General features: G+C 38.7%; 1 protein-coding gene across 1 annotated transcript; it reads right to left on the bottom strand.

The window, feature by feature from the left end:
* Positions 1-631: 631 nt before the first annotated feature.
* Positions 632-3,660, bottom strand: LOC139131208 (uncharacterized). Its single transcript, XM_070697175.1, has 3 exons — positions 3,214-3,660; positions 2,745-2,843; positions 632-1,176 (listed from the first exon to the last, which is right to left on the bottom strand). The coding sequence occupies exons 1-3, from the start codon at positions 3,643-3,645 to the stop codon at positions 1,018-1,020; spliced, it is 690 nt and encodes a 229-aa protein (XP_070553276.1). The 5' UTR covers positions 3,646-3,660; the 3' UTR covers positions 632-1,017.
* Positions 3,661-12,687: the final 9,027 nt, after the last annotated feature.

A 12,687-nucleotide genomic window follows, 5' to 3' on the forward strand; every position in this document is an offset into this window, starting at 1 on the left:
TTCATTATATGATTCTGGCCTTACCACAATTTTGTTTCTACAGCAACATCGGACATTGCGTATACAGGCTTGCTTCAAACTAAATTTGTAAACATTAAGCATTCTTCGACTTGATTATGGAGTGAACCAAGAAACCGCCTCTCCAAGCAGAGCAAAAGTAACTGTTAGTACGAATGTACGTCAACAGTATTGGCGTTTGTAACTCGTATATAGCGTTGAATATTTTCGTCTCACTCTGAGCGATTCCGCGTGCAGCCACCAACTGAAGGTTTGAACGCACACGTACAAGGCATGATCATAACCCGAAGCGCACTCGGGGCATGCGCTGGAACGTGTACTTTTTTCAGCCTTGGCAGGCAAGAAAACACGGAATGCAGCTACGTACGATCGATATGTAATGTTGCAGAGGATCTTTTGCTAGATTTCTCAGCAAAAAAAAGACCCCTTTTGCACCGCAAAAGTTTGTCTACATTCGAGACATGAAAGTATGGCGCCCTCTATATGTACAGACTGAGATTGAAGTATAAACTTATACAACACTCGAAAAAATCCAAAATCAAATCCAACTTGCGACTGGTTGGCATCCGTTCCACTTTTACACAAAAGAACAAAAACCCAAACAAACCAGATGTTACGTAGTGGAGGAAAGTTTTATTGAATTCAAAGTTAAATATAGATTTAGAGCAAGTCTAAGTTTGATAGATATAGATGCACCAAAGCGAAGTACTTGAATAAGGGCAATGGCGCATACGATTGAGAGAGTCCATGCACTATATCGAAGACAGAAAATCCATAATATGCTCATTTGCTGAATTTTCCACAAAAGTAGGTAAAACATTAATCATGTTAACATTTTTGTGAGGTTCCTGAAAATTCAAAGTAAATTGGAAGCTAAGCTTTCAGGGAAACATTTACTGTCTAAAAGGTTGAGGTAAGGCATTCGGTGGCACCATTCTATGCAACTGGCACACCCCGGTTTCAACAGAAAATAAGGTATTGTACTGGCCATAAGTTCGTTCATTCGGGATGAATATAGACATAGTTGTCCCTGCAGAGGAACTTGTCAGTATTGCTACCCTCTCGGGTGTAGTAGCAATACTGCACCAGGACGTCGGTTTCCACCTCGGTGTTTGGAGGTTTGAAGCGAACACCGTTCGATAATTGTTCCGGACACTCCTGAAAGAATAAAAAGACAGAGATATTTCAATAGACACTTTCACATGGATCATTATCTTGTTCATGGGGCAAGAAGTCTTTCACTTAGATTTGATTGAAGGTGAAAGAGACATAGTTTCTTTTTCTTTTTTTTTTAATTTTTGATCGAATTTTCATTAGTTTTGTTACAGAAAGCAACTAAATTTCTTCTTCCTCTCACCGAAAGTATGTTGAAATACAGATTATTCGCACCGTAAACAAAACGCACCCGGCGGGACGACGCTAGGATTATCGTTAACAGACAAATGCTAGTCCGGACAAAGTTCAGTTTTCGATTAATAACACTTGACATTGCACTCAGCAGGCTGAGTTAAAGATCCATTAGCTGTAACTTTGGTCAGTTTTTAAATTTTGTTTGTTCTTTGTATCATCTGCAGTTTCTGGTTTGAATCCCTCAACCATGGAGAAATTCTTGATATTTAGCTCATAAATATACCCTATATGAGTATAATCTGCATTGTTATTGTTTAAACTTTGTATTCAGGTCAGGACTAGAATACATTTATCAACAATAACAATGGTCATTTCACATATACAGGCTGTGTTGGCAAGCAAGACATCGGGCATTGGTCATGATGATCGGATTATAGTAAAATTCTGTAGTTGATACATTGAAACAGAGTAGTGAAAAAATTAGTCAAAAGTTACAGCTATGTCCCTTAAAGGTAGTATGCGCCTCGAAAGTGAAAGATTTAAACTTTTGCTCAAACTTTCCTCAAGGAATCTTTCGACCACTCTCTTTCAAAATCAGGAATAAAAATCGGGGGTCACCGTGCAAATTTTGATACAAGAGAAACAAATAACCCAAGATTTACCCATATTTGAAATTCAAAATGGCCGCCATTCCAATGTTAAATCTATGGAGAAAAATAAAATTTTCGAATTTCGAAAAACTAAGGTGGTAAAGAGTTTTCTTTCACCAAGAGCTTTCAGATGAACTCTAACAAGTGGTATATCAGAAAAGAATTGTAAAAATTTGAGAGTTCAAATATCTGTTCTTGAGGCGCGTTCTACCGTAACGAGTTCAAGACGAGCTGCAAGAACAAAAACGACGGAAATGTTACACTTAATGGAGCATGTGTTCTGGGTCTAAATGTGCAAGACCACCTCGAATTACTCGACCATTCAAATAAACCGGTGTAAGCATGCGTAGGGTATTTAATTAAACTGACCACCGTAACGTCCTGTGTCTCTATAGGCCTGTATTAAAGTAGCACACAATTTATAAACCTCTTTGGCTGCCGAAATTCAGGCACATCCGTACGGCATCGGGTCATATGCTCGTTATGATAGAAATAAGTGCCTATAGGGGTGCAAGCCAACCTGCTGGGATAATCCAGTCTTGTACAACTAACAGCATAATATATGTCAATCATTCTTCAGTCCTGACCAAACTAGTGATAAAGCATTACAAGTTAAACGTACATATATTGGAAAAGGTTACAAAAACACATCAGGAGACGGAAACATGTCGCATTGCATAAATGATTAACGTGGCAAACTTTTGTTTCAAAAAATGTATGACTTACGTCTAAAGGAGTACATCTGACCAAGGCCCAACCCGAACTGAAGAACAAATCGGTGACACATCTGACACAGTCAACGCGTTCCAAACCAGTCAACTCTCCCTGTAAGAATGGCAAACGAAGAGCGTAAAGTCACTCGCACGCATATTATTAGTATAAGTAGCCGATTTGTCGAACATAATACCATGGCATATCGATTTATTTTGTGTTCACACCATTGGACAAACCGTGCGTCCAATGATAGGAACTTTACACCGCGTTTCATATTTCATATTTCATATTTCGCCGAAGTGACATACACGTAGTTAGTATTTTGTACCCGGACAGCAACCTTATTATCCCGAAATTTCTATCAAAAGTAGACGCAAATCGAATGTGTATTTACCGATACGTGAGTGACAACGTACTATATATATTCACCACAATTACATTGCTACAACTATTAACCCAATCATTTACACACAAAGCCTACCAAGTCGATGTTAGTATTGTTGTCAAACGTTTCATCCTGTATACTGAAGATCAAGAACGATTTGGTCTTGTCGATGAATTCTGAAGTGGTCAAATAGCCCGAAACTGTGGCATTAGGTGTCTGGCTCTCGGTCTCCCGTAGCGCCTGTCGCATGCCCGGAGGGCAGACAACTTCATGGGTGCAGGCCATGTTATCGATGCCCCCTGTGATTCTCTTGACTGTGCACATCAGGCAAGTGTTGCACCGACCCCGAAGGACACTGTCGTCATCTCGGCGACAGTGAGGAGGATGAGGACGTTGAGGAAGGTTAGGAGGATGAAGATGAGGAGGATACTCAGCACCAACGCTGGACACCAAGACGAAAGCGATCAACAAGAGGTATCGCATTTTGACCTCAGACTTCTCACGGTAGGCTGTGACAGGTCTACACATATCTATCCGGCAGTGGTGGAGCGCTATTTAAAGGATTTGCAGTACCAGGGGTACGCACTCACGATACATTCAAGCGTGAAATTCGTGACCTGATATGTCTAACCACAACGGAACCAGTCCCTTCCATGATAGTTTGTCTTGACCCCCGGTTGCATGGTCCGAACAAGGATAGCTTGACTGAGTGCGCCATAGAGGGTGTGATTACATTTTGTCGTTTGATTTTAAACGATATAGCCTACACAAGCATAGCAGCTCGCTGGTATTTTGCGATATTAACCCCTGTATTGCGATGATTCGCAAATATTTCAACAATGGCAAATATTTTGCTATCAGCCAGCCGATCGAAAAAGATGGAAAAAGACGATGACTATCGGCAGCTTTCCTTTGTGCAAAATGAATAAATAAGTAGATAATAATACAATAATTTTAAATCATTAAATATCTGTCTTAATACTGCAGCATTGCTTCTTTTGAAAATGTTGCTAACATCAGCCAACCTTGTTGAGTGCATCATTTTAAAAACACATTTCGTCTCTTCTTTAAATACTTTGTCGTCATTTGTTTTCGTCAACAGATCCGTATAACATTTGATATTTGTAGGGCGAACCGACAAATGTATAGTAAATTATTATACACTTGTGTCTGCAACCTATGGAGTTTCGTCACACAGTAAGTGTCAGTATCAGAGGACACGGAGTCCAATAACTTTGACGTGGAATACAATAATTTGGGTGTTATTGACGCTGTACACATACCCGCAATCAGTGCTGTGCCATCGCGTGCTTGTGATCCAAAATGCAGAAACGAATGCAATTATTGGGAGTGTACAGGAACTAAAGTGGGTTTAGGGACTGTGCTCATTAAGGCAATTACGCGCTAGTTGTTCTCAGCAAAAGAGTGGGACTTGACCGAAGGCTAATGGAAGTACGCGTACAGCCGTCACCAGGAGTAGAAGTAACCAGAATAGCGTATACATCTGCCGCGATGACAGTGTGCTTAGGCCCTCATGTTCTTCCGAGCGAAATATAATATCTTGCTATATCCCCACATAATTCTAACACAGAATTGGTATAAATTCCCCTCACTTCTTAAACATTTGACATCGACATTCCAAATGCATCACTCTTTTCATTAACAATATTCATGAGTGAAATAATTAAGTCAAATATTTCCGCTTCACATATTATACCATTCCACGTCATGCAATAAAGTACGGTGTACTTGACTTCAGTTTGAAAGCATACCAAAGAAACGGACATTATAAATTTCATGCAATGTTTCGTCAATGTACAGCTCACATCTTGCAATAGATGAGAAAATCAAACAACTGCACTGTCTGAACACTAAGCTCGCCGAGGAAAATCGCTGAGTATGCTGGCTGCAATGTAACATCCGGTGAAAGAGAATAAGTGGTTTAAAGTTGAGCGTGAATTTAGCAAAGTTATACACTCAGCAGTACTAAGCCTACATGGGAAGCCAGAAATTGACGATCAATGACATTATGAGATTCAATTAAAGTAATTGACCGACAAGATAAAGTAGCAAAGGCTCAAGGAGAATTTACAAAGGCATTGAGCTTTTTCAGAAATGGTAATCAACGAAATCAGAATGGAGAACGTCCACTTTGTCCATTATCAACCGTTTGGATTCTAGTCTATAGTTGCAAGACCTGCCTCTACACGGAATTCAACTATCAGCAACCGTACACCATATAAACCGTTAGCCTTGCACAGTATATAACGTGTTTCCAACCCGCCATCTGACTGCTATGTGACCTTCAACGAGGTCATGCTGACATAGTTGTGAGTCACAGACCTCATCATATGACATGCGGCGATTTCACATCGTAAAACCGTCTTTTGTGTAGCTGGATCAATATGCGAATATTTCTCATCACTACTGTAATATCAGAAAGACAGATATATTGGAGTGCATTTGCGATATAACAGCCTAAACCATTTAGGTCTACAACTGGGAAGGTGAAAAAGTACATTACGTCCCTAGAAATAGAAATACCAGAGAAGTCTGCTCATGAAGTTCCTGACTTGCAGAAGGCCAAAAAAGCTCAATGATTTTTTTTCTCATCCTCTCTTGCGTCGATGAATACACTACAGTCGCTTCAGCCTTGCTTTGAATGGTGAACGTCAAATCACAATCGAAAATACGAATAATTTATGGAGGCACCGTGGACCAGTGGTTAGGATAACGGACTCGTAGATGCAGATCTAGAGTAGCGGATTCACTGTCGGAGGACGGTGAGTTCGAGACTAGGACTGTGTTGTGCCCCTGATGAGCAAGGCAATTCACTCCTCAGTGCTCTATGATTTGGTTTGTAGGTCATTGGTACCTCATCGCTTAATTGGGCTGAAGCCCGTTGGATGATTGACTGACTAAATAAAATAAATAATATCTGATGGATAAAATGCATGCTGTGCTCGGTACTGAACAGTAAGCTTGTTTCATTTTCGTCATCTTGTAGCGTGGCAGATGTATACCACTATTATATTTCAAAGAGTAAGGATGATACTTTGATTCATATAGTACAAATAAAGCAGATAAGAACATTTTTATTGCCTACCGTTAATTTCGAACGGAACGAATATGATTAGATAAACACACCCTACACTATAGAGCACATCAGTTTATGCGTTTGATTGACAGCGGTTTTCAGATATGCAACAGCCGTTTCTATGGATCCTGCCTGCCAGCGCTGGTGAATTCATTGTTTGAAAATTGCCAATTGAATTTTGTCCACTTCTGATTAGAATGTTAAGCATCATTACATTCGAGAGGACTTACTTTCCCGAACCGATGACCTTATAAAATAAAATGCTACGAAACAGCCGCCCCGCCTTTGCGTCACTAACTTTAATTAAATGGGCTGTTCTTAATCCCTGGCTTTTGAAATTAATTCTTGTTGACATGGTGTTTGCAATCTGTTTTCTATAGTAATTTTTATCAAGTTAGTCAACATGTTTTTTTTAGACAACGCTGATAAATGACCTGCTCCTTTAAGTTAAAACAAAAAAGGTATAATAAAACTTTACTGAAATTAATTAGGCGATCTTCCACAGTCTAATATTTAAGTCGGATGGACCAGCTGGAGCACATCGTCGGAAGGTCCCGAGTATAAGCGAATTCGAGGTTCGGACCATATCCGTTCACTCATGGAGGTACTAGGGCTTTCCCCCCATGGTTCAGTTAACCCAATTCCTTGTATTGGATTCCCACCATTCGATGCCAACTCGAGCAAAATGATGCCTGCGATAATGTTAGTGTCAGGGTCATTTAGTCAGAGTATGCATGGCTATGCTGATCAAATGTGTCACTCTACCTTTGGAGGAAAAAGAAACTGCACGGTCTCACAGGCAAAAGTTGCATTTCCTAGCCTTCAAATTTTCACATGTTACAATACACGCTGAATCATTACCCTAGCCAAATATGGCTTCATCTCCTTTAGCCTTTTCATTGGAAACAAAATACATTGAAAATAGGGTCACTTTTATTTCGTATCAGTAATAACATAACTGATATGTAAAAATCCCTATACATAAGAGAAAGTGACGGTAGATTGTATCTGATCTATACTGGAGGTAATTTTATGATAAAACAATTTTAGTAAAATAATGCTTATTTATTGTTCTGAATCATCGCAATTTTAGGTTAAACACGCATGTAAATGTAAAACATGTAATTATTAAAATGGAAGGACAGTAGTTGATCAAAACCACGTTACATAAGTACGGGAGTGAGAGCATTTCAAGCCTGCACATCTCTATTAGGGTTTTTAAGCAGTGTGCGAAATTAAGAGAAAATAGCTTCAGGTCATAAGGGCCTGCACCAAGCCAAAGCTTCAGGTCCTTACAGAAAACTGCCGGTCCTCAATGAATGCAGTTGCTAACGACCATTAAAGTCAACTTCTCCACCAATACTATGGTTTTGTATGTTGTAATATTTAATTTTTCATGTCCCTTTATCAATAGAGTCAATAAGTATTCTCTAAAAGGACTATTGTTCACATAGATTGCAGAATAGTGTAAGTGAATGATCATGAATCATTCACCTACATTATCTGGAATCTGAAAAAGATCACAGCCCTCATCTTCCTCACTGTCGTGGGCACACATTTATCAATGTTTTTCACCACGGAGGGGGGACTATGGGACTAACAGGAGAATTTGAATTTTTTTCTAGTCATGTCAAATCCCCCACTCTCGGACTATAAAATGATGTCAAACACCCAGGGGCTGGGGAATACGGGCTCATGCACTGGCTACATGTGGCTGATGAAAGCGAGAAAGTTTTCTCTCATGGGGAATGGTGTTCTCTACATTGCTGTATACAATTGTACAATACATCAGGGCATGTGATATTGTGATTTGAAAATGGTTGGCGAGCTGAAAATCACTTCTGAAATAAACCAACGCGAGTGGTAGAAGAGTGACTGAATAACTTAGTATCCTGAAAACAATCATGAGTAAGGGGAGTGTATGAATAATTTTTTATGCAAACATTGATCACTATGTCTTTTTTATTGTAATGTGAAACAGAAGGGAAAAATACCTGGTTCGTATTTTGATATGACGTATGGATTACTTTCAAAATTTTTCAAAAAATAAATATGCTCAAAGTGGCCTCTGTTATGAAGAAACAGATGAAGTTATACTTTTCGGCCAAATTAATTAAATTCTTTGTTTTGCGTCCACTCAAAATGGGAAAAGGTAGGCGTCTAAGCGGCTGAAAAACACACACAAGAAAATTAACACAATGTAATTTGATTGCAGCAAATAAAAAATTGTAACAAAATATTTAGTTCAGAAAAGCTAAGCGGTAATGTCCTAAAATTTCCTATTCGAATACACTGTGTGTGTTTTTCATGAAAACCTTGAAAACCTAAGTGGGTGGGGACGCAAAACAAAGAATTTAATTACTTTGGCCTTAATTAAAAGGACAAGTATCGTAACTTTTTTCTCGATTATAGAAATTGCAGACATCATGAATGGCACACGTCGCCACTCGCGGAAATGAATGCATATTTTCTGATCGAAAAGTTTTGCCTGAGCGATTGCTGGGTCTGATCGTCCTTTCAAAGCTTAAAGTTATTAAATGTTTGTAAAAAGTTTGACAGACACTCGATACTGCTGAAAACCATCGCCACGATCAGTTAATGATACTGTAAAATCTCAAAAGACGTAATTTTTGCGACATTAGGCATACAGCCCAGGATGACGGTGAGTTTTGCATACCTGTCGTAAAATGGTATACATCGAAACAATGTTGCCCCTCACTCCCACGGTGGAAAACATTGATAGGTGCATGACATTCAAGTCTGAACCACATGATTCAGAGTCAGTCATCATCTGCATCTGTTATAGGTCTTGACGGAGACATTTTCATCACTTATTCCAAATTTCAGTCGGTCATAAGGACCGACATGTTGCTATAACTTTCGGGCCGACGAGAAATCTGTCGGTCTCGGACCGTCGGACCGACGTTAATTTCGCACACTTGTTTTAAGCTCCGTTAAAGTCACCAATTTAATTCAATGCTGTGTAGCCTTTTTATCAAATACATTTTTATCAGAAAGCATCGCTTGACAAGCACTAACTATGGTGCGTACATGATGGTACCAAACGAGAGTTTTGTATCTCCGAAAAGAGCTCGGTGCTTGTGAGTCTCCAGAGTCCACAGGAACCCAGCCATAAACCCTGAAAAACTTCGCGCTCGGCGAAGTGACATTGACCGCATTCATTTTTGATACTGATATCATCGATGGAAGGGTTCGGCATTTTGTATGTAGTACGATGAAAGTGGTTGCATGGCATTCCATCGTCACAAGTCCTGGTTGTGCTACGAAGGAGATATCAATCCGTCTTTTCAAGATGTCTTTCCTTTCTAGGGAGGAATTAAATGATGCCTCAACGTCGACTGATTGCTCATAAAGGGACCAAGTAGTGTACCCTACCTGATTTCTTCATTGATGCACACTTCAATATGTCTATATTGACCTAATAAAATGGTGGATAAGGTGAACCCAATGGGCCAGTTTAATAATAAATAATCAACGTCCTTATGTTCTAGTGGCCATGAAGATTGATCCGCTATTGATAGCCGCAGGTTACGGGTAGAGGGGACAGGTTAGAGGAAATCTGGATGCTGTGAGATGAAAGACTGCCATATGAGTGTCAACTTAAATCTCAAACTACACCGGAGAAGGGGCTAGGTGCTGCAAAGCGGTGCTGCAGATAGAGCAGCTGGAGCTGGGATGTTGCCTGTACTACCATATGACTGCATGTGGAAATCAAGATGATCATATATAGTGGTGAAAACCGGAGAAACTGGCTGTTATGGGTGTCTTGAAGATTCTGCATAGGTCATCTGTCATTGAATACATGTACATATATAGCTATACGTATCTACTACGGAAAGGGTGATTCTGCAAAATGAGATGCATCACAATATTATCAGAATACTGGGCAAGGGGAATAGCAGTCGGAAGCTGATATAGAGGCTGCATCTGCAGTAATGTCAATAGAGTGTTGAGTTGGATTTTCATTTGCATCGATGTCATGGCTGACAGAAAGGATCATTCCTTTGCATAACACGCGACACTAAGTTAAACTAGTATTTGGTCAATACATTTCTTCGGAGTGAGGTAGGGCTTTTTCCACTTTGAAGGTTTGAGTTTATACTCGTACTTTTTGAAAAACTTCAGTCGAAGCCCCGAATCAACTTCCCTGCAAGAGACCTTTTCGAGGAGATCCCTCTGGCCGTTTTTAAGGCTTACACTTTTTAATATATTTTCCAATATTCTGAGTCGACTTTATCTCGAAGATAAAGTTACTTTGAAAAGTCAACGAAACTGCCTTGTCTCCACAATGTTTCCAATACAGGTACCGTGCTTGGGTTATTAAACCATCTTATCATATGCTACAGCTGTGACATTACATTAGCGTTGCAGCTTTTGGGTCAACACAATTCAATAAACTCTCTGACCTTGACGTCCGTATTTGGAAGACACAAAGTTGTTGCTTTGATAATGTATCTGAAATCAAATTGATGTGAACAACATTTGATAGGCAAAGCAACATACCTCCATGTATCTTCACATGGCTTGAATAAGGATCAGTCGACAATTTAATTGCATTTTGATATGAGCCTAAAGGGTTTTCTGCAGGGTATTGTTATTATGTGCTGTATCCCGAAGCCCTATGACTACCTAGATCAATAATGATAAGTTGAAATACTCTGTGTGTGTGCAACCACTAATCTTTAACTGCCGTATACATGTATATGTTTATAACGTTGATGTAAGCTGTTGCTATTGAACAATGTAGTTATCAAAAATTGTCGATGGCATGCGTACCAATTAAAGAATCAAAGATTCAAAACCAAGAAAAATAACAAGGATGGTGTTGCGGTGAAAGCATAACTTTATCTGGTTATAGAACTAGTTGTATTTTAATTGTTTGTTTTGCGGGAAAGCAATATATTTTATTGTGTCCTAAAGTATACAAAATATAAATATATTTACTGACTGTTAAAAAAAAAGAATTTAATTTAGTGAGAATTGTGAGGGTACAAGTACGCCTTTGTATTCCGCTTTCGAAAGGCAACCAAAGGAAATGAACCGTACGTCATCTTCCTTTGGAATTAGTAACATTCTAATATTAAAACAATCTGGATGGAATCCACCTAGCAAAAATGACAGAATTAATGAACAATTTTTGCAAATCGATTTCACAGATGGTTACAGTTAACAGAAATCTAATATAATCAACAAAATGTGTTTAGCCACATAAAAGTAGACACCAAATGATTAAACTTTAAATATATATGAAGCCACATTAAAATAGAAAGTAACTGATTAGATTTGATAAAAGCATTTTTGAAAACTTTCCTTAACCAAAGGAGAAGAGTTTAGTTCGTGATCATCCAATATGATATTGTACATAAGACATTTTCGCGATCTTTTACACGATCGCAAGTCTTTGGCAAGACGCGCTGAATCCCGTAATTGATAAAATAATTTCTATCATTAAATCTTATTCATGGTTTTGAAAGAAACTGGTTTAAAGTTTCATTGAGGAAAGTTTCAGCGAAATTTTGAGTCTTTCAATTTAGAGGCGAATACTACATGAGGATGGCCGAGCCACTAAACTTCTTTTGCACAGTTTTCGTTTATATAGTTTTACATTTGAAAGAGAAATCATTTTCGAAAAGTTTTGTGGCTACATACTGTTAAAACAATACTCACCTTTGTCTTATTTTTTTAAGGTATTGCAGTTAATGAGCTTGGGTTTTATGAGCTCTACATACTGATTTTTGAACGTAATGATATTAATCATCTATGTACTTGTTTATGAAAACCTAGTATTGTAATCCGTCTTACACGTAAAATCAACCATGCGTCTGCTTTTCATGTTTAGGGGTTTTTATACTCTAAAATCAAACATCTCTCTAAAATTATCCAAGTTTTCATATTTCTCAACAACATTTGTGTTTATCTTTGGATACATGGATTATCACCGGATTATCTCATGCCTTAGTACGCAGAAGTGAAGTCTAGTCCGGACTTGAATTCAATTTTCGAAATATACCAGGGACTTGATACACATGCGGGTTTTGTTGGCAAATCCAAAATCATCGGCAATTCTATATGTTTTTTAATCGTAGCATAGAGAATATATTTTACAACCGAACAGGAAAATTACTCGAAAATACATCGATATTTTGTGTTCCTGAGCAATGCAATTACCATGTCGTATAAGAGCCGATCTTTCCGTCGTTGTTTTTGGTTAATTTGTGGGTAGATTGCGTGCATATCCTTCTTCTACCAGCAAGCAGATGAACGAATAAAAGTCCATTGAAAACAAAACCGAAATATGACCAGCACCAGCTGTATATAACGTGGTGTGCCAGAAAAGCATGACTATAGTATTGACGAAACAGAGTAGCCAATTGCCGAATCACAATAGGCAAAACATCCCATTTAATTTATAATTGAGGGCTTTTTAGGGTATTACCGAGCAATAAAGTCAG

Source organism: Ptychodera flava, chromosome 4, assembly GCF_041260155.1.
Source record: "Ptychodera flava strain L36383 chromosome 4, AS_Pfla_20210202, whole genome shotgun sequence".
Classification (NCBI taxonomy): domain Eukaryota; kingdom Metazoa; phylum Hemichordata; class Enteropneusta; family Ptychoderidae; genus Ptychodera; species Ptychodera flava.